Below are 21,777 nucleotides of genomic sequence, written 5' to 3' on the forward strand. Positions count from 1 at the left end.
TTGGGCTTACTTTGCATTATATCTATTTGGCTAAACGCATATATGTCTATTTTGTCTGGGATTTTCTTCTGCTCTGAATTTTGCTTCATAGTCCATACAGTCGGGTCTTCATTTCTGCTTTTCTGTGCCATTTTTCTATGTAAAAATGCTGCCTAGATAGTAATATCGGGCGATTATTACTATCAGACACCATGGCTTCCTATAGCCCTTCAGATAACAAGATTATGGCTACGCGACTAGGGTATAGTCCTACAACTTGATAGTATTTTATCGTTTTGGATCCATTCATTTCATTTCTTTCTTGTTATAAAAAATTGACCTGCAGAAACTCTCATTTTGGCTTATATACTTCTCTTCTCATTTTACAGTCTCTTGAGCACATCATCCAAAACCTGCTGGGTCGTAGCCTTGCCACCCATGTCCGGCGAGAGAAACTTGGCCTCGTCCAGGTTAGCATCGACAGCAGTGTAGATCTTGGCGGCGGCGATCTCCTCGCCCAGGAACTCGAGCATCAGGGCAACACTGCGCAGGGTGGCAATGGGGTTGGCAACGCCCTTGCCCTCGATGTCCGGGGCACTGCCATGGCAAGGCTCACCGATAGCGAAGCCATCACCGACATTGGCGCTGGGCACGAGACCCAGACTGCCAACGAGAGCGGCGGCACCGTCCGACAGGATGTCACCGTAGAGGTTGGGGGCAACGATGACGTCGTAGTACTCCGGCTGGCGGAAGAGCTTGTAGACCATGGAGTCGACGATCTGCTCCTCGACATGCACGGACGAGAAGCGCTCGGCGGCCAGGGCCTTGCGTGCCGCCTCACGGAACAGGCCGTCCGTCTGCGACAGCACGTTCGACTTGTGCGTGATGGTGACCATGGACTGGTCGCGCGTCGCCGTGGCGGGAGCAGCAGCGCGGATCTTCTGGCGGCGCAGCGCGATCTCGCCCGCAATGGTCGAGATGCGTGTCGATGCAGACTCCGAGATCCGCTTGATCGCCTCGGCCACCTTGCCGTTAGGGCCCTCGTGCGTGCGCTCCTCCTTCACATACAGGTCCTCCGTGTTCTCGCGCACGATCACTAGATCGATCGGGTCGCCGCTGGTGCTACCCACGGTCGTCTTGACGGGGCGCACGTTCGCGTACAGGTCGAGCTTCTTGCGCAGTGCGACGATTGGCGACGAGTAGCCGGCCACCTTGGTGCTCGGAGAGCTAAGACATTTCCGTGAAGTGGTTAGATATCGATTCAATTGCACTAATAGAGAAAGATGTGAATGAAAACTCACCTGACTGCACCAAAAAGGGCACCATCACACTCCTTCTTCAGCGTGTCGACGGTCTTGTCCGGCAGGGCGGTGCCGGTGCGCTGGAAGGTATCGAAACCGGCATCGAGGTTGACGAAGCTGAACTTGAGGTTCAGGGACGAGGGGAGAGACTCCAGAACCCGTTGGCCGGCCTATATTTCCCCAATTACATCCTTCGGTCAGCGAATTGGCCTGTCGGTAGTTAACCGAGAGCTACTTACGGGGATAACCTCCCGTCCGATACCATCTCCGGGGATGAGACCTGGGGTAGTTCAATCAGTTTCAATTCCTCAGAAAACCAGAACAACAGCAATTGTACCAATGCGAAGTGTCCGAGCAGCAGCAGCCATGGTGATGAACTCCGTGCAGAGATGCGTCCTGAGGCCGGAGAGACTCGTCGTCATCGGAGCTTTTCTTTTTGTATGCGGGCGCGGACCATCTTTGATCCGAGCACGCTCCAGGTCAGGAGTCAATAGAGGCCAAACTACACAACTGCTGGGTTTACCATTATTCGAGAAATCTGGGCTTGGAAGACACCGTAGATTCCACTTTGTCAACTTCTTAATTGTGTTACGAATCAGCAAGCCACTAGATTCTCATGTTGCCCACTGACTACAGCCGCATAGATCCCACACTGCCAAAAATGGTCACTGGCTGCGAGCCTAAATGATGATGGGAGCCTCCCGAGGTCTTCTTGCCGTTGAGGAATAATCAGTTGTGTCTAACGCTTATTTCGTCTGTTTCTTGGGGGGGGGGGGGGGGTTTCGCACCCCGCTAAACCCAAAGTTTGATCGCTTACCGCGATGTGCATCTATAGCAGACAGCTGCAGATACAATGGAAACCGAAGCCCTAGGTGACTTCCATGACGATACGTATATAAATAATTTACAGTCATTGTGATTTTCCCATTTCTGGTTTATCTTAGATCATTTTCCTTATTGACAAGAATGCTGTCAATGTCTTCCTGTCCAGTACATTGAGCTTCATTTGTCTCAACAGTCTTCAATGGCAGACAATCTTTCCCACCAACCCTCGATTCTCTCATCTCAAATGAGAAATACAAAATTGAAATTGTGGAGATTGTGCTCTGTCCTTATACTTGGATTCCAATCATCTCACATTTAACCAGGCCGAACAGCTAAGGTCCACACGGTTTGATATGTGAATTCCATTGAGATAGTAAAAAGTATATCGAGGACCATTCCGGCTAAATCCAGCCGAGATCGAACTAGAAAGCTCTGATGTCTCAATCTCCCACTTATAAAAATAGAGAAACAATACATATAACAGCAATAAATAGCCGCAGCGTTCTTTTCAATACGATCAATCACCACATCCCATACTGCGGCGGCAGCTGCGAACATTCCTCATATGGAGGTGCTGATTGGCTATCACCCTCAAAATTGAAGACCCAAAACGGGTCTCCGCTATCGGGATACCAAGCCGTGATGCAATTCAACTTTGCATCTCCCTGAAGGAATCTCTGCCCCATCGGGCGGAATTCGTTGATGATTTCCGCCTGCCTCCCGGCGAGCATCGCATAGAACTCATCAAGCTTTGGTCCATCCCGGCAAATTCGGCGATTGTTCTTCCCCGTTTTTTTGATTTTTGTGGCGACCGATGTCTCGAAAGAATCCTGGATTTTCACCTTCAAAGCCTTGACACTGTTGTACTCCAATTCCGCATGATGACAGGCGAAAAGCATCGCTTCGGCGCAGATTCGGATAAAGGAATTCTCACTAGTCGAGACTTCTAGTCGGAATTGGCTCCAACTAGCCTCTAGACTTATAAATCCGACCGATTTGATGACTCTTGCGGTCATCTTAAAAGAGGTCTCTACGAGAACAATTTTCATAGTGATCATACGGTCTTCAACTTGATCTCTCGACACGTATTCATCAGCATCATAGTCTCGCTCCGGATTGCTCGTCATCTGGTGGATTTGGGTTTCGGTCGTAGCATAGTTCTGTATGCCTTTTAATTTGCGATCGGCAAGTTCCTTTTTGTAGTCTTTAAAAGCACGACTTTCGAGAGATTTTGTTTGTGTATCTAGTCGATATTAGAATTAATAGTCAAGATAACAATCAATCTCTCTACTAACCCAAATCTTGAGTAGGGGAGCAGAGTCCAGGAGTGGCTATAATTCCGAGTAAAGAGAAGAAGAATAGAATGCTAGAGGATATCTCCAGCAGTAAAAAGCGCATAGTGTCGATGACTTGAATAGAAAGCACCCCAAATTTTAGTTTTTTATTCACAGAGGGCACGCTCACTTTATAATTCACTAATGAACTCGCCCGACCCAGTAGATCCAAGGCCAGCCGGAGGATTCAAAGGATCTAGAAGGGATAGCAGGGAAAAAAAGAAAAGAAAAAAGAAAGAAAAAACCTAGTGGGCGCATTCACTTTCTTATCCACTGAGAAATCGTCAAGCATGTAGATCTAGGGGGCCGGGGGCAGTGGACAGATACGGACCTCAGGAGCAGTAAGCAGTAAACCGTAAGTAGTAAGCAATAAACCGTAAGTAGTAAGCAGTAAACCGAAAGTAGTAAGCAGTGAAAACAACCACTATCAAAATTCTTTGTAAATATTTTACGTATCAATAGAGCAGGGAAAGTTTCCGGTAAGATTCTTTCAATATATTGCTGTATTTGATATACTTCATATAATATCGATAGATGCTTATACAATAAAAACCCTAGTGTTAGGCTATTTTGCATAAATTGCAGGATTCAGAGCTTAGCCTATTAGAGTGAATGTTGCCAAGTATAATTGAAACCTGTATTCCTGGGAAAGATTTAGTGGTTCATGGTGCAACCCTTGAAATTTCTGTTTTTTTATCGCTTGCCCAGGCGGCAAAATCGAAGAATCTTATGAAACACCAGGGCAAATAATTGTGGCTTACTATGGCTTAATTAATTACAAGCATTTTAATTCCCTATCAAAACGATTGAGACGTAGAGGCTCATTTACTCAGTAGATCGTTAATCCCTTTAGCGGCCTCTCCACCCGCAGCCCAAGTTTCCAGGTCTAGGATTCCCTCCTCTATACTCAAATGCCGCAGTCTTCTTTCCCATAAGCACTATCGCTCCACCTTCAGACCGTTCTCCCTTAGCCACAATTCCGTCTGGCTATTCTAGGTCTGCAATTGCCGTCGAGGCTCCTCTCGTGACCCACTTCCTATAGCGCCCGACTCCCATCTCGTGCCCAGACCTCCTCCCACGGAAATTCCGTGCGCTTCTGGTTGATGATAGGACTAGGGCCCTGGTCGCTCATATCCCAGTACATCGCGGCATGCATGGGAGACCCATGTGGGATATACCCCCACCTTTACTGCCGTGGCTTTCAGCGGCTTGGATGGGGCCAGAGAAAGGGGTCAAAGAGTGAGTGACGTGGGTGTCGAGAATAGTTGTCATTCTGGATAAGGGTGCCGGTATAGTTTTTACTGTTCATACTGAGTTGATGCCCTTGGAGAGATATGTCTTCCAAGACGTTTAGCGTTAGTATATGATGTCACTTTAGAAATCTGGGCGTGAAAGTCCTATTCTTAGGATATTCTACTGGTATACATACTAGTAAAATCTAAGATCTTGGTTTCATGAAATTGGTCACAAAAGACATGTGATGAAAGACTCTCTGAGGTTTCGAATATGGGCCCCCGAATTTTATACCAACCACTGGCAACGTGGGGATCTTGGTTGGAATAGGGTTGGTCATGGAAATTATCATTGTCGCGTTACTGTTGATGGCATGCGCGGTGGCAGACCCTAAGAGGCGGCTCACCAGTAATGACTGGGAAGCATCTCAAAAATGAGCTTGGTCAATGAGCCAGATGTCATGCAGATTGGTGGAGTGTTCGTGGTTGTATGGCCTAGGGTCTTGTGGCCAGTGAGGTATCAATATAAGTGCATCGGCGGTGGGCTAGTCGAGTGAAGTTTGCATCGTTCTTGGATCACGAAATGGGCTGGTAGTCCTTTGACTGAGCTGCTGCATAGATTTTCGAAAAGCGCTCCAGGTGGCCCAAGATCCACGACCTTGTCACCGGATCGGCGACTTCGAATGCCACACGCAGGGGAAAGCCCATTCGATAGGGCCCGAGTATACCGATGCCATTGTACTCGATCGACCTGCATATTTGATCCCGAAAGTAGATTGTCGTGGCTTCATGCTGGCCAGGGTAAATGCATGTCTTGAGTATCTCGTGGATGATCACCTTGTAAGCGTAGTAGCTGCAGAAAATGGTTGCAAAGCCCACGTCGGAGTACAAGAGTACAATGGGATATAGATCGTCGCCAGTGGAAGAGATGGCCTCAACAGGCCGTGGAGCCAGCCGAGAAAACCCCTCATACCATACAGCCAAATCATGCTGTACCTCGAGAGTTTTTGAAAGAAGCTCCGAGGTCATCTGTAGGGCCTCAGGGCTTGTGGGTTCCATGTCCTTTAGGCTGTAAAACTTGTGCACAAGACTCGGGGCCTGTGTGAAGTGTGCAAAAAACTGCTCGATACTGCGATATGACTCGGTGGGGAGGCTTGTAGAGAAGCGTTGTTGCATGATCCTGTGCCACTCATCGGAAGCTAAGAAACACGCCTCGCCCGAGAACATGGAGTGCATTACCTGCTCCAGTCAGAATGTCCAATTTTATACCATATCGTTCTCGAAGAAAAAGTTTGCAACATACAATTAAACCCCGAGAGGCTTTGAGAAGGGTGATGTCCAGTTCGCTTCGGTAACGGCCAGGGCCTCGAATTTGCACCAATTGACTTAATCCTTTGACATGTTTCATCCACGATTGTGGATCCTCAGTGTCTGTGAATAGCTTGATCAGAGTTAGAAGCTGGCGGCAATCCCATCTCTAGAAGGAAAAGCGCCACATCGTCTATCTTACCTCGTATATGCACAACAAGACAACTGCACAAAATACATGTGACGAAAGACGCTCTGAGGGGTTTTGCAGCGACTTTCGAAGTATACACAGAGCTTCTCCATAGGCGGTTTGAGCATACAACACCATCTGTTTATTTTGAGTGATACGGCCAATGTGATGTGCAGTGAATGACTTGATTGTCGCATCCAATGTCCGGCTCTGGCCATAGATGGAAGGAAGAAAACCAAACCACCGAGACACTGAATGGGTTCGGTTTGCCGACACAGGTTGGGAAAAATCGTCGATCAAAATACAAAGGTGCTGAAAGACATTGAGGTCCGCAGACACCATTGAAGACGGACTCTCTCGCTGGATCAGAAATTGATAGGCTGATTGAACAGGGACTATGACGCTGGTTCTAGCACTCTTTGAGCGTTCATCTGCCTTGCCGGAACTGGAACCGGGTTGACGTCGGCCACGATGCGGCTTTCCTGCCACGAATTTGAAAGCTCGATCATATCCCGGACACGGCTTTCCATAGGTTTCGCATTTGGCGCAACCTGGGGTTCTCTCGTCACACTGTGGCGTTATCAGTACCGATACGAGGTTGGGTCGGTCGCACGGGGTACTACACTCACTTTGACTCGACGTTTCACACAGAGTGCACACCCGCTACTCCGGGGTACACCAACCATCTTGGATTCCCTTGAGCAGGAATTGTTGTCTGGTAGGAGGAACCTAGTCAGCTTGGCTGAAGGAGAATGTCATCACGTGGGGTGTGTCCCGCAGTCTCTTGGCAGCCAGCAGATCTACGACCGAGGCTGAGTCGGGGAGATGCAGTGTAAGTCCTCAGTCTTCATTGAAGCTGTGGTGATATCATCCCGAAGACCATATGCACTCACTGTGGACTGTGCTGAGATGGAGAGCCGAAGATCGGATCGAACATTGGGTGTCTGCCTCAGGCAGGCACTCCCCTTGCTCAGGAGTCTACCATGGTACAAAACATCCAAATTACCCATGGATCGATGGACTGAAGTGTATAATCTGATCATATTGACTATACCTGAGAAATCACTATATTCAACACCACATGTGTCTGCGGACATCTACTATAGGTCTGAGGAGTATAGAGGCGCCACTGTGTCCAGGCAGTGGATCTGTGTTTCTCGTGCCACAATGAAGAAACGGCTGGTCCTTGAGACAATTTCCTTCTGTACCCAAAAGCCCTAGATAGATTGAAGAGTTAATTTCTGAATTCCTCCACAGCATCATTGGTAATCGTTACAAAATGAAGTGGAACGCAACCCCTGAAAGCGAGGAGGTGTTTCACCCCATCGGATACGCTAAACGTCACTAGTGCCTGTGTGTAATAGTTTCCATCTCCCATTCTCTCTCTTCTCCCAGACACGTTGCCACTCTCATTGTGACGCGTCTGTCTGCTGGACAAGCATAGTGGGATTGATATCACACCTGCTCTCCCGCGTCTGACTGCCATCTTGCTGTCTTCAAAACCACTGCCCCTGTTACATCTGTTCAGACGCGTTTTGCAACCCCCCTCAATCGCATTCATGCCCTTGGCTACTCGACGCCCTTCCAGTCGCTGATCATCGTGAGCTGCACTATGTCCGACAACAGCAACAACCCTCACCACCCCGGTGTCCGCAGCCTGTTGGCCAAATTCGAGAATAGCCAGAGCCCCATCACCTCCCCGCCTTCGCGTGGGAGATCACCAGCTGGCTCCGACACCTCGGGAACAACAAGACCACTGTCCAAGGTCCGTGCTAGCTTTGTCACAGTGGAGGGGGTGATTCAATCCAACCCTGCCTCGCCATTGAGGAAAACAAGTGGGCGGAGTGACAGCCCTGGGATTTTCGGGCCGAAGATCAATGCAGAGGACGGAGATTCAAGCCGGGGTGTGTTGTCTCCCTCGCCCACTGGCAGGCTAGACACTGATCCAAAAGCCACCTTTGAGCAACCAGCGACCGATGTTCAATCAGGGGAAACTGCAGAGACTGCTCCAAAGCAAAATGCCACGGACAAAGAAGAGCCCGCTCATGCTGAAGCTGCTGCTCAGCCAAAGAAAGCTCCAACACCCAAGAAGGAGGCCCCTGCTCCCAATGCGCCCACCTCCACAACCCCTGAGGCTCCACAACAAAAACCAAGCGCACCAAAGACCCTCGCTAAACGGCCATCCAACATCAACTCCACAAAGACTGCAGCAAACAAGCATACATCTACCACGGCGACCTCGACGGTAGCGAAGCCTTCAACGAACAATACCACATCCAAACCCTCGGCTCGCGAGATGGCTAAGGAGCGGGCCAATGCTCTTGCCCACAAGCCAAGTCGAGCTTCTCTGAACCCCGTGAGCAAGACGACTGCGCGCTCGGTCCGTGGGTCGACCCCATCGCAGGATGGAACGGCCTCGGCTGCAGATGCTTCCCACAAACCGCGAACAAAATCACCGACCAAGCCCGTTCGTCTTCCGTCGTCTATGACAGCGCCGACCCAAGCCTCTGCGGCGAAGCTGGGAAGTACGGGACCATCGAGCACCCGAACCAACACTGCTTCGACCCTCACAAGAAAACCTTCTTCGCTCAAGAGCGCCACAGGCGGAGCTCAGACGCGCACAGCTACGACCACAGCGGCCAGCGTTCGAAAGCAGTCGTCTCGTCCCTCGCTTCCCACTCAGTCATTCAATGAACGGCCGAGCTCTCGTGCCAGTGATGTGGGATCCAAGCCTGTCAACGAGGGATTCCTTGCGCGGATGATGCGTCCCACTGCAAGCTCTGCCAGCAAAACCAATGACAAAACAGATGGCAGACCTGCAAAGACTGCTGCTGCTCCGAAGGCCCCGAGAACATCCACTGGAAAGACGCCTGATCGCGTTACGTCCCAACCAAAGGCCAAGGTTGCAGCTTTGCGGCCGCACAGTGAGAAGTCCCAGGCTTTGAACAAGGACTCCTCCCTGCCAAAGAGTGAAGCAAAGCCTCTTCAGAAGGGCCATGAGAGTGAGAAGGAGAATATTGAGGAGGCTACCCCTGCAGTTCCAGAGTCAACGGCTATGGAGTCTGAGAAAGATACCACCCCGGAGCACCCCAATGTCTCTTCCGAACCAAATGCCAGCGAAGCAGCTGATGCCCCAGTCGAATCTCCTATCCCCGAGGCTCCCGCTGAACTATCTGCAGAGCCTGTCGCAAAGCCAATTGACCCCTCCCCTGAGTCCGCTGCTGCAGAGGTTGTTGTCGAAAATTCACCGGAACCTGCCACGAATGAGGTACCTGCCGCCCCAGCCGAGCCTACCGAGGCCCCGGCCAACACTAGAGACAATGGGGTTGAGGCACCAGTGGAGTCTGTTACCTTGCCTGAATCTGCTCAGGTACCTGTTAAGGCTGAAAGCGAGGCTGAGGACAAGGCTGAGGAGAATAACACTGAGGGGCCGGTCGAGTCTGCTGCCTCGCCTGGACCTGCTCAAGTCCCTGCTAAGGCCGATGATGAGACTCCTGTTGAAACGCCTGCCGAGTCGAAGGAAAAAGATGCGCACAGTGAAACCCCGGTTGAAACCGCGGTCGCTGCCGATGCCCCGGAGGACTCTACCCCCGCTCAAGCTGAGAAGTCTGTTGAAGAGCCGGAGAGTACCCCTGTCAACCAGACTGTTGATACCGATTCAAAGCTCACCGAGGAGCCAGAAATCTCCCAGCCCGCACCAGAGGTTCAAGAAGCCCTCAAGACATCCAAGCCCCATGCCCAGGCCTCTGGCGAAGATGCTAATCTCTCTGCTTCTGATGCCACCGTCCCCTAATCTTCGGAGAAGCATACTGAGGCGAAAAATGTCGAGGAATATGCCCCGTCGGCGCAACCTGCGACTGGGGTCAAGCCAGAAAATGTCGACCTGGACATCGCCAGCCTGGCATTGAACTAACTCTCACGCTGTCAGGACAGTGATGGATGTAGATTTCTGCACGAGTCAAGTCTTACTTTACTTTGACTTTGCTCTTGTTTCTATCTTTGTTGCCATTTACATTCTCGGATACATGTTTAATCTTTGTCTGACTATACCCTTGGATATTGGGGCTCCAGTGAGCCTTTGATTGATTGCCTTGCGACTTGTCTTCGAGGCTCTCTTTTGTTCCTTTCTTCTACTCTACTTCTTCTCCCAAGGGACTTTGTTTCATTTCGGCCTGATGAGTTCACCTCTGTTGGTGTCTTTTCTATTGCATTTCTAGTACCACTTTTGTGAGCATATGGTATTCTTTTAGCGATAGCTGCATCATTGAGCCTTGGCATATAAGTTTTAAATCATTCACTTCTGGGGAGTATAGCTCCCATCCATGTTGAGGTTGGCATTCTGCACCAGTAACCATATCAACTATTCATTGCTGCTCAGCAGCGTACCCAACTGTTAAATATCTACCGTGAGGTGACCATGACCAGCAAGAGATCCTTAACAATAGAAGAGATAGCCAACCTATGAAAAAAAATGAATCAAAAGAGAATCACGACGGTTGTTCCCTTCAAAGTTTCTTCTCAAGCTTCTTCAGAAAGCGGTTAACGCCACTCTCCATTCGGGCCGCATTATTCTCCAGTTTCCGATGCCGTTGCCCGGGATTCTTCATGGCTTGCTGTGCATATTTCTGAGAGTGAGAATTCACCTCGGCTTCAGATGGCCGGTACACCTGGCTGTGGATGTTATATTCCGAAGAACCGGGCTGGCGCGGTGGCTGCGTCTGGTCGTACGAGTAGTTCGAATAACCACCCACCGCCGGCGGCGGCGCTCCGGTCTGGTGAGGCGGGGACTGGGGAGACACGGCGGCGGGCTGCGCGTAGAGGTGGGCATTTGGTTCCTTGGGTGGCGGCGCGAACGCCATTGCCGCCTGCGGTTGTGCTCCGGAGCCGGCGAGGAACGTCTGCCCAAAGGATGCTACGCCGGGGCTCTGGAGGGAGGAGCGCGTGGAGAACGAGTTTGAATGCGCCAGCCCTGCGCTGGGCGGTGGTGATGCGTACCCCGTTGCCATTGTGCCGGGGAGTCCTCCGTATGGCAGGCCTTGGGTTGTTGGTGCTACGGGCCCGAATCCTACTCCCACCCCTCCTCCGCCTACTTGATGCGGCGGCGTGAGTGGCATACCTTGGTCGGCAGCTGCCGCAGCTACTAGCCCCGTGCCCTCGACGCCGTCCTCTGGCGGCGGGGTCTTCTCGCGATGTTGGATTGGCTCCGGCGCGGCGGGCGCGGCGGGATTGTATGGCAGGGGTGTGAAATTCACTGGTTCTTTGTTTTCTTCGGCCTGAGAGCCTGGTGACGGGTGGGCGTCTGCCGGCGGGCCACTTGGAGGAGGTGGAGGGAAGGTCTGTGGGATTCCCTGAGGGACCGGTGCAGCGATGGACGCAGAATCCGTCCGGGAATTGCGCGTCTGTCCGTTTTGATACGCTGGGTCCGAGACGGCCACGTTCTCGAGTTGCTGGACAACCGTGCTCATGGATGGATCCGATTGCGGGATTGCGGCGACTCGGTCTGTCTCAAGCTGAGAGCTAGACAGAACACGGGCGACGGTGTCCAGGAACTGATTGACATCGTCGGAGGTCCAAAAATAGATGTCCAACGTGTGTAGTCGAAGAAGCTGAGGTTGTCCCGTGCGCGAGTCTTCGTTTGGCAGACGCCATTCATACTGTGATGATGCGGGAGGCTGCTGCTGCTGCTGCTGCTGCTGGGTGGGAGCTTGCCCGTCCACGGTCAACGTGCAACGAGTCGGGAACTCAAGCGAGTGTTGGATATGGACGCTATCCAGAAAGCCATGGAATGCATCCTGATCGGCGGTCCCGGGATTATTGGCGATTTCGATGCGGGCCTTGCTCCGCGGGGCATCATGGTGGATATACAAGTAAGAGCCCTTCTCGAAGCGGTGGTGGAGGGGTTTCGACATTGGTGCTGTAAAATAGTAGTGGAGGTCGGCAAAACTACAGCATGACAGGGTTACGGTCAGAGGCACTCGGTCAACGCCTGCGGGGAAGGGATGTCAGTTCTACTCACACGGTCAACAGACACTCTTCGCCTGCTAAGGGAGGCATGGTGTCAACTGGGAAGACGCGACGAAATGCAATAAAATAGAATACAGTGCCAGAATAGAATCAAGGGAGAAAAGGAACAAGAAATAGAGAACGCGAAGCACCTACGAAATTTAGCTGCCTTTCATTTGGCCTGTGAGACGCTGCCTGCAGCCGCCGTGCGGGCGCTTCGAGTGTGACGAGAGTACTAGCTACCTGGGCATCACACGGATCGGTCGCCAGTGGGGAAGTACTCGGTACAAGACCTGGGATCTAGAAAGCACATTTAGATAATAAAATAGAAAAGGTCAGAATATATAAGATAACTTATTTTGGAAGAAAAGAATACATTAGAGAGATGTGTTAGTTTTGCATTTACTAATATAGAGCGCCGCTGTCGCATCACTCCCGAGGTCTTTAGCCTAACGTGGGGTGCTGCGCTAGGCCGATCTCAAAATGAGAACAAAACAAAGAATTCAAAAGAGAGCCATAGTAGGTAATAAGGCTCGAAGGACCAAAAGGATTCAACAATTTAATACAGTGAATACCTAGCAAAGCTACCGCAAAGAGTGCAAGAGGTGACCACGTAAATATATACCTGTGGATTGCGGATCTACCATAGCAGAAAAACATCACAAATATCGAAGCACCGGCTTTATTTCTTCCTATGTAATACTCTCGAACTCATATATCTCTGGCAAGAAATCTGATATCCATTCCTTATGCATAGTTGACGGGTATTTCTCCTTTGGCCGACATAATCCGTGCATAATCCTGCGATGACTAATGGCATCTTTCGAGCACGCGAGGGGCTGGATCCGCCGCTTTTGATTGGACGTCGGATAATCGGAGAGGGGGGTTTATCGGCACGTGACTTATACGGACTTGGGAGTTAAGTTGGCGTCTCTTTTTCTTTTCCCTCTCGTGGGTCAGTCGGGCTATATTCGAACTCTGGGGAAGCCAAGGACGAGTTGGAGGTTGACGTACTGACTTACTGACTTATATGTCAGCCATGGCGCCAGAAAACAATCCCTCGGAGACATCACCGCTGCTGGCGTCGCACGACGCCGCTGCAGCCACTGGAACCATCCCCAGTCACTATGGGGAGGCCGGGGAGACCCAATTGCCTGAGCCAACAAAGGAATCGGCTCCCAGTTTCCAAAAGCAACTCAAGTTTATTATTCCCGCGGTCTCATTAGGTGTATGGGATTCCCCTCGTGCCTTGAGGCGTGCTCGATAACATGAGCACCGTTTTCATAGATAGAAAAAGCTAACATATATATTGTAGGTCTTCCTGTCGGCTGCAGACCAAACAATTATCATGGCCAGCTATGGCCAGATTGGCAGCGATCTCAAGGCCCTTAATTTGACCAGTTGGATTGCAACCTCGTACTTTCTGACCCTGACCTCGTTCCAGCCTTTGTATGGCAAATTGAGCGATATCTTTGGTCGTAAGGCGTGCCTGCTCTTCGCATATGCCATCTTCGGTACTGGATGCTTGTTTTGTGGTCTTGCACAGAATATCAATCAATTGATTGCTGCTCGTGTAAGGCATTCCTCAAATCCCACTGCTATTGATGTCTTGCGTGCTGACACGTTCCCCGGACAGGTCTTCCAAGGTATTGGAGGTGGTGGTATGACCACAGTGGTTAGCATCTTGATGAGTGACATTGTCCCCCTGCGTGACCGAGGTCTGTGGCAAGGTGTCATCAACATTATCTATGCCACTGGATCGGGCACTGGTGCACCGTTGGGTGGAATCCTGGCCGACTATATTGGCTGGCGCTGGTATGGATTACCGATGGCTCTAGTGTGTTTCATTATCTCACAATTGTCTTTAGGGCCTTCTTGGTGCAGTTCCCTCTGTGTATCATTGCCTTCATTGCCGTGTGTGTGCTCCTCAAGCTTCCCGCCCGCGAGGACTCTCACTGGAAAACAAAGTTGCGTCGCATCGATTTCCTCGGAGCTATCGTCCTTGTTGGAGCTGTGCTTGGCTTCCTGCTGGGTCTCGATCGCGGCAGCAATGTTTCATGGAAGCTCCCTTGACGATAGCCTCGCTGAGTGTCTCGGTCGTTTTATTTGTTCTTTTCATTCTGGTTGAAATATACATTGCAACCGAACCCTTTGCGCCGGGTCATATCATCTTTGACCGGACTTTTTTTGCTTGCTACGCATGCAACTTCTTCAGCTTTGGAGGGTGGATTGCTGCGTTGTTCTATATCCCGTTATATTTCCAAGCCGTCCTCGGAGACTCCGCCACCGTCGCAGGTGTACGTCTGCTGCCGAGTATCCTCTCCGGGGTCTCTGGGTCGCTGTTGTCAGGCGCTGTGATGAGGTGGTCTGGGCGATATTTCTGGCTGACGATTGCTGGGTACAGCTTTCTGACGGGCGGTTGTTTGGTCCTTTTTCTTTTCTCCGGCCCTGTCATGACCAGCACAATTCCTATGATCCTCGGACTGGCGATTGGGTCTTTCGGAAATGGCATTGGTGTCACGACAACGTTGATTGGCTTGAGTGAGTTGTTGTTTTCTTTTGCTATCACTTCTTCCCAATCTCTAGGAGTTTCGCTAACTCATCGGCCCCAGTATCAAACGCCACCCCCGATGACCAGGCGGTAGTAACGGCTTGCTCATATCTTTTCCGGTCATTGGGCTCTGTAATTGGGCTCTCGCTGACATCGACAGTCGTACAGCAGTTCCTGCGACAGCGACTGAAAATCGGCCTACGCGACAGCAAGAACATTGATGAGATCGCTAACAGGGTTCGAGAAAGTCTCGATTTCATCAAAACGCTGGAACCGGCGGTTGCTAAGATTGTCCGCGGCTGTTACGGTTGGTCCACCAACAAGGGGATTGCATTGATGCTTGTTATCGTGTTCTTTGCTTTGTTCAGCAGCTGCTTCATTCGTGAAACCAAGCTTAGCCGCTGAGTGGCCATTGATGATGATACTTGCTCTCAGGGATGAACAATACTGTCATGACTTTCTTTTTCTCGTGTTTGAAACAGAATTGCATAGACAGCTCATGAATTAGATTGATACATGCCGAGACTGCATATAACATAGGAGCTCGCAGGGCTTTAGAGTATCTATGGATCTTCAAGGTTAATATGCAAGAGATCTATAAGCATGTCTATAGATCTATACCCTAATTTATGTAGTCATCTAGTTCTATTTTTGATTTCTATCTTACTACTACTTTTGGGTGAGTCGTGCCATAGATGGGATTTAGGGTAAAGCGACTACAACGGACTAGAACATTATATACGAATGAACCTTTCTATTTCTAATTTTCTTTTTCTTTAATAAGAAAAGGAGGGAAGAAAAAATGATACAAGGAAGCAAACAAAATAGCTTAGAAAAGGGCAAAAATGACCAGACTGGGGTTCGATCCCAGGACCTTATCGGTGTTAACGATACGTGATAACCAACTACACCATCCGGCCAACTACAAAATTCTTAAATCTATTAATATACATAACCCACAACAATTAGTATACAAAGCTTAACAGATAATATTGATTTTTTCAAGACGGGCCTAGGTCAGCGCTATACCAATATCACCTGTACCTAGCTATATAATAACCTCGCTCAAAGCCTAAACGATAAGTACCTAGCCTATAATAGCTTACAAGGCGACTACAGTAGTACTATACTCTTTCGCAATAATTATAGAGCTCCACAAAAACCTTTTCAAGACTTTAGGATACTTCTTAGGCTTATTTTTTAGTTTTATATAATAAGTATATTAAGATTATATAGCGAATTAACTAATAAACTCGTTAGTCTTAATTATCCTAGAAATCTACCTAGAAACCTATTTAGAAGTTATTTTAGCTACTATCTTAGTGTTACGGACCCTACAGACACCAGTTATCCAAGGACCCCGCAACTTAATAATAGGCTACTGAGAGCCAATGGACCAATCAGTAAGCACGAGTCTAAACATCAGCGGAAACTTATAGTAGAATATATACCCTAAAGGAAATATACTATATATATATAAAGAATTGTAAAGGGTCTACTAAGATAGTGAGGCATGAGGTTATTCCCAACTAACAGAAGGGGTGAATCAGGTGATATTATATGATCCTGAAGGAAGTCGGAACTTGTTACTTAATCTACTCTATAGTGGAATAATCACGATACACAACAGAAACCTAGTTGTTTATATTATTGATAATACGTGGAGTTACGAAGATATTATATAATAAATTGATACTCTCGTATCTAGCTAATAAGATAAGATTTAGTCTTAATAGTAATAAAGATATACTATTTCTCTTACTCTTTCCTTTTATTTCTTTATCTAATTAATAGGTTTTATACCTTACTAAGTATATTTTTTATAATTCTAAATCTTCTTTTTCGATTACCTAAAAAAATAGGATAACCCTATAGACCTAATCTATTATAATACGTCAAAATAATACTCCTAAAAAGATATTGTAAACCTCTCTATCTAAAACTAACTAGACCTAACTAGATAAAAACCTATAGACTATCTAATAAACGATCGAAAAAATTTAATATTTATAAGAATTATAATAAATAGCTTAATAAATAAGAAATTAGATCGAATAAAAGAATATTATTAAACCTTTAATAAATTAATAATGAAATTAGGGTTTACCTCCTACGGAAGATAAAAATAAGATTAGGATTTAAAATATTCTAATATTCTTGATTTATTCCTCTCTTTTATTTTTAAAGGAGTATTATAGAAATATCGTAACAAGGAATAATAAATTATTATAGTTTTATTATATATAGAATCTACTTACTAATAAAGATAATATTAATATATTACCGAGAAACCTAAAAAAGAATAATAAAATATTAATACTTTATATGCTTATTTTAAGAATTAGACTCTCTTTTTTATTAAAGATATTATAACCCTTAAAATCGATATTATAGGATAACTATAAAGAGCCTATTAACGCCTAAAATAGGATCCGCGAGAGTTTTATATCTTTTTAGATTTATTAGAGTAATACTTCCCTTATTAAAATAAGAAAAAGAGAGTATTATAATATTCTCGAAATTTATCTATAACTTTAAGCGATATATATAAGAATATATATATAAACTACCTAAAAACTAAGATAAGATAGTATCTCTAACTATTTATTACTAGGGATTACTATAATTAATACGAAAATAAAAAAGCCCTAAAACCCTTAAAGAATCTATAAATAAATAATTTCGGATAAATTAGTATTAACTAAACTATAAACCTTAGGGATCTAAAGAAAGGACCTAAAAATGAAAGGAACTTAATTAGAAAGAATAAAAAAACCCTTCGATATTATATTTATTAAAATAAACCCTATCTCGTTAATTATTATCTTAATAAATTAAGTAAAAAAGCTAGTATATAAATAGCTATTTAGATTAAGTTAAAAAATTATAATAAATTAGTCTAAATCCTATATAGCTAATTCTATTACTCTAAATAGAAACTATAATTTATCTTTATATTCTAGTATTACTATAAAATAAAATTAAAATATATATAGATATAGATACCTACGTTAAAATTAATATTATTAGTATTAAATTCGCGGAAAAGTATAAATTATAGAGAGCGAAGCTATTATTAATACTATTTAGAATAATAGATAATTAAGGAACTCCTTTATATAATATATAAAAGATATCTATTATATTTACCGATTCTTAAGGAACTACTAAATTAATAGTTTATCTTTATCTCGCGATTAATAAAGGTCTTTATAAATAAAGAAGTTTAATCTTACTTTTAATAATAATATTTATAAAGTATCGCGTCTATATTTTATTATAGAACAAAAGTTAATAATTTAAAACTACTAAAATTAAGTTAGTACTAATTTAGGAACTCGTGAAAAAATATTAAAAATATATTATTATCTATATTATTATAAAACTCCCGGAGAAAGTCTAGCTACCCTATAAAAAAAATAAAGAACTAACTATCTATTTTTTTAGAAATACTACCGGAACTATACTAATTTATTAATATCTTTTTAACAGAGCGATCGTAAATCCTTCTATCTAATAATTTATAAGATTATACTATTAAATTAGAAAATAACTATTCCCTATTTTATAGATTAATATATCTTTTATTATAAAATGAATTATAGATATTATAAACCTATATTAACGAAAATCTTATAAATAGAAGGATTAGACCTTTAAAAAGTCCTACTAGAGTATTAATCCTTTTTATTCTAAAAAAGATAAAGGATTATATCTCTATATAGACTATTAAGGACTTAATAAGATTATAATAAAGAATTAATACTCTTTATCTCTTATTTTAGAGATTTTAGATTAATTTTTAGGAGTAAAATACTTAAATAAGATTAATATCTAAAATATCTATTACTATATTTATATTCGAGAGAGCGAAGAATAGAAGACTATATTTTATATATATTATAGTTATTTTAAATATATAATTATATTATTTAGCTTAACTAATACTTTTATTATCTTCTAGAATTATATTTATACTATTTTATAAGGATTATTTAATATCTCCTATATTATATATTTAGATATTATTCTAATCTTCTCCTCGGACTATAAATTATATATTTACTATATCTATTAAATCCTTAAGAGAATAAGGGAAATAGGAATTTATATAAAACCTTTAAAATATATATTTTATTAAGAAAGAGTAGAATTCCTTAGATTTATTATAGACTAAGATAGTATATTATTATTATTATTAAATCAAGTTTATTGTCTATACCGAGCCCTAAAGCTATGATAGACCGCTATCCGGGGCAGAGGCTTCTAATAGGCCTAGCTAGGCCTGCCTTCTAGCCCCCGTCTCCTATTAGTTCCTAGGCGACTACCCTATCTATAGATATTCTAACCTTTTTCCTCGCCCTAAGCTACCTATCTACGCGGGGGTCTTTAAGCTTCTTAAGCTCTCCTCGATTTCTGTGATAGAGTAGGGTATCCCCTAAGCCAAAAGCCTAGGCTACCCCTCTTATTACCCTTCCCTAGTTTAGTCCGTTTCCTCTAGGGCCTCTAATCCCTATTCGTCGTCTTATCGGGCTCGCTCCGCTGCTTATTAGAGATATCTTAATAGTAACGCTACCCTTATAGTCGCTAGAAATTATAAGATAGCTATAGTAGCTTTAGGCTTACCTAGAAGCCTTCCTTCTAGATAGTCCTCTATTACTAAAGATCTAATAACTCCGGCCCTATCTAGGGCCCTATAGAGCTTCCTCTATTAATACTATTATTTCTAATATTTAAAGAGAAGATAGTATACTATTTCCTTTAATTCTCTATACCCCTAATAGACTAAGCTCTCTTAGGCCTAAATTTAGTAAAAATAGGCTCCTACTACTATATACCCCGTCTTTAACTAATAGTAACGGCTAGCTAGTTACTTAAGAGCTTATATAGCAAAAGGGTCTAATTACTATCCTTTCTAAGATCAGTATACGCGTTAGTTCTATCAGGGACGTTTAGCTAGGGCTTATATAAACCAGCCCTATCTACGCGCCCGAATTACTTCTATATACAACGGGGTCCAAAAGTCTGGGTATAGCACCCTACTTTAGTAAAATCCATATTCTAACCCCTTTTTTCTTTTCTCTCTACCATAACGAATATACGATATTTTGGCACTGAAATTAGTATAAATCGTAGGCAAAATAATGAATTATCAGAATCTACTCGCGTAGCGATTATTTTTGCTCTCGAAAATAGCTTAAGTCCTACTAAAATCGCTCGCGATTTAAATCTTAGCTGTACTACAATTTACCGGACTCGCGATCGCTTTTAGTAATACTATACTCTTAAATCATCGCCTAGAAATAGTAGATCTTCTAAGATCAGCGATTAGACTATTCGATATATCTATCGGATAACCCGTCGGAACCCGCGAATAAGTTATAGAGCCCTTAGAGCGAATACTCTCTATTCACCCTCTCGATCAATAATTCGACGCGTTTTAAAAGGCTATAGGCTTCGAAAATAGAAGAGTAAGAAACGAATACCTTTATTAAAGTCGGTTATATAAAAAAGACGCGCTTTTATACGTGAATAGGCGAGTTTTTCGGATTAAGAGAATCTAATCTTTTCTGACGAATATTCAGTCTAACGAATATCGAATTCTAAGGTCCAATTCGTCTTTCGATTTACCTCCGAGGCCTACCGAAGCGATCTTGTGAACCTCGTGAGTTATAACAAGGATATTTCGTAGATAATTTAGGCTAGAATCTAGATTAATGGCCGAACAAAAATAATAATCATGAATCGCGATAAAAATGTACCTCGGTAAGGTTATACTACGAACTCCTATCTTGATACTCTCGAAGAAGGTCTTTTACTAATATATAAACTATACTCGATGTTCTAATAAGATAATACGAGGATTTATATAGCAGAAATCTCGTAAGAGTGGTTCAAAAATCATAGGATTTAGATAATCGATTAGTCTCCGTATTCGCTTAACTGTTACGCACTGGTCACCTATGAATGTTAGCTGGAACCTGAAGGTATACTTCTCTCAAGATACCAAGACACGGGGGTCTTTCCAGTTATACTAGAAGGCCAAGGGTCTCCTAGTATCAACGATATCTGGCCTCGCAACTGTACTGTTGCCTTGTTAGTCAGGCCTTATACAGGCTCGGGTCTGTTAAGGTATCGAGGAACGGTCAAGGTGAGGGGTGCTTAGTGATAGAAGTACTGAGGGTGCTTTACTACTAGAGGGGTTGTCTTGAGAGGATTATAGTGTAAACGAGATAATCTGAGTTAAACTTATAACTGAGGTTGATAATATGAGTTGAACGCGAAGAGCTAGATATATGGTAAATAAGCGTCCTTATATATCCTTCTCTTCCTGTTAGTATCTTAGTAGATAGTAGTATAGTAGCTGTTAGTGACTATGCTATCGTTGATCGTTCTACTATTTCTTGGTCACGTAACGTTAATATCCTTATTAGTATAAATCGGTTGGCTCTAATGTTCCTATCCTATAGGACGCTAAGGCGTTAACGTGGCTGGTCTATAATATTACCTTCCTCTTTTGTAGGTTTTCGTCCTCGGAAATATAAGTAGGCTTGCGTTGTCTGGTTGTCTTCGAATCTCCTTTTTTAGTAAGTATTTCTTTCTCTTTTTATCGCGTTATACCCGCGAAGCGTAAAGCTAACGTTGTCCTGGAAAGCGTTCCTAAGGTATCTTAAAGTTAAGGTGCTAGTCACGAGTACTAAGCGGAATATATTTAACGATTCGGTTTTGTCCCTTTAGTTCCTTACGAGAGTTATCGCGATTCTAATAAAGAGTGTGTGATAGATTGAATCTAAAGATATTCGAAATATATATCGTGTACGCGGTAGGGTTATTTGTGTAAATATAACTTTTATACCGAAAAGGAGTAATCTTTGCTTTAGTAAGTAAGAGAGAAAATAGTAACGGATTTATCGGCCGTTAATAACAAGTTAGATCTATTGGAGCCGGAGTTAAATTAATTATAGGCTTATCTATCGGAGGTATAGAGTAAAATTGCTAAGACCTTAGCTCGTTATACCCGATTACGGAAATAACAAAAATTCTTGGAATAACG

General features: G+C 44.7%; 6 protein-coding genes across 6 annotated transcripts; 2 read left to right on the plus strand and 4 right to left on the minus strand.

Annotated features, from left to right (window-relative positions):
* Nucleotides 1-362: 362 nt before the first annotated feature.
* Nucleotides 363-1,702, minus strand: lysB (homoisocitrate dehydrogenase lysB; the record flags this gene model as incomplete). Its single annotated transcript, XM_056655788.1, has 4 exons — nt 363-1,206; nt 1,281-1,450; nt 1,520-1,560; nt 1,618-1,702. 4 exons carry the CDS (start codon nt 1,700-1,702, stop codon nt 363-365), a joined length of 1,140 nt encoding a protein of 379 aa, XP_056511401.1.
* A 924-nt stretch (nt 1,703-2,626) lies between these two features.
* Nucleotides 2,627-3,121, minus strand: NUU61_005207 (uncharacterized protein; the record flags this gene model as incomplete). The annotated part of the gene is made up of 1 exon (XM_056655789.1): nt 2,627-3,121. One exon carries the CDS (start codon nt 3,119-3,121, stop codon nt 2,627-2,629), a length of 495 nt encoding a protein of 164 aa, XP_056511402.1.
* Nucleotides 3,122-5,247: 2,126 nt separating this feature from the next.
* On the minus strand, nt 5,248-6,855 carry NUU61_005208 (Zn(II)2Cys6 transcription factor; the record flags this gene model as incomplete). Its single annotated transcript, XM_056655790.1, has 4 exons — nt 5,248-5,910; nt 5,975-6,112; nt 6,182-6,739; nt 6,799-6,855. The coding sequence occupies 4 exons, from the start codon at nt 6,853-6,855 to the stop codon at nt 5,248-5,250; spliced, it is 1,416 nt and encodes a 471-aa protein (XP_056511403.1).
* Nucleotides 6,856-7,781: 926 nt separating this feature from the next.
* On the plus strand, nt 7,782-9,962 carry NUU61_005209 (uncharacterized protein; the record flags this gene model as incomplete). Its single annotated transcript, XM_056655791.1, has 1 exon — nt 7,782-9,962. One exon carries the CDS (start codon nt 7,782-7,784, stop codon nt 9,960-9,962), a length of 2,181 nt encoding a protein of 726 aa, XP_056511404.1.
* Nucleotides 9,963-10,674: 712 nt separating this feature from the next.
* On the minus strand, nt 10,675-12,223 carry NUU61_005210 (uncharacterized protein; the record flags this gene model as incomplete). The annotated part of the gene is made up of 2 exons (XM_056655792.1): nt 10,675-12,112; nt 12,186-12,223. 2 exons carry the CDS (start codon nt 12,221-12,223, stop codon nt 10,675-10,677), a joined length of 1,476 nt encoding a protein of 491 aa, XP_056511405.1.
* A 988-nt stretch (nt 12,224-13,211) lies between these two features.
* On the plus strand, nt 13,212-15,128 carry NUU61_005211 (putative MFS multidrug transporter; the record flags this gene model as incomplete). The annotated part of the gene is made up of 5 exons (XM_056655793.1): nt 13,212-13,400; nt 13,488-13,987; nt 14,041-14,204; nt 14,252-14,713; nt 14,785-15,128. 5 exons carry the CDS (start codon nt 13,212-13,214, stop codon nt 15,126-15,128), a joined length of 1,659 nt encoding a protein of 552 aa, XP_056511406.1.
* Between the last annotated feature and the right edge of the window lie 6,649 nt (nt 15,129-21,777).

Source organism: Penicillium alfredii, assembly GCF_028826965.1.
Source record: "Penicillium alfredii strain IBT 34128 chromosome Unknown utg000007l_segment0_segment0, whole genome shotgun sequence".
Classification (NCBI taxonomy): Eukaryota; Fungi; Ascomycota; class Eurotiomycetes; order Eurotiales; family Aspergillaceae; genus Penicillium; species Penicillium alfredii.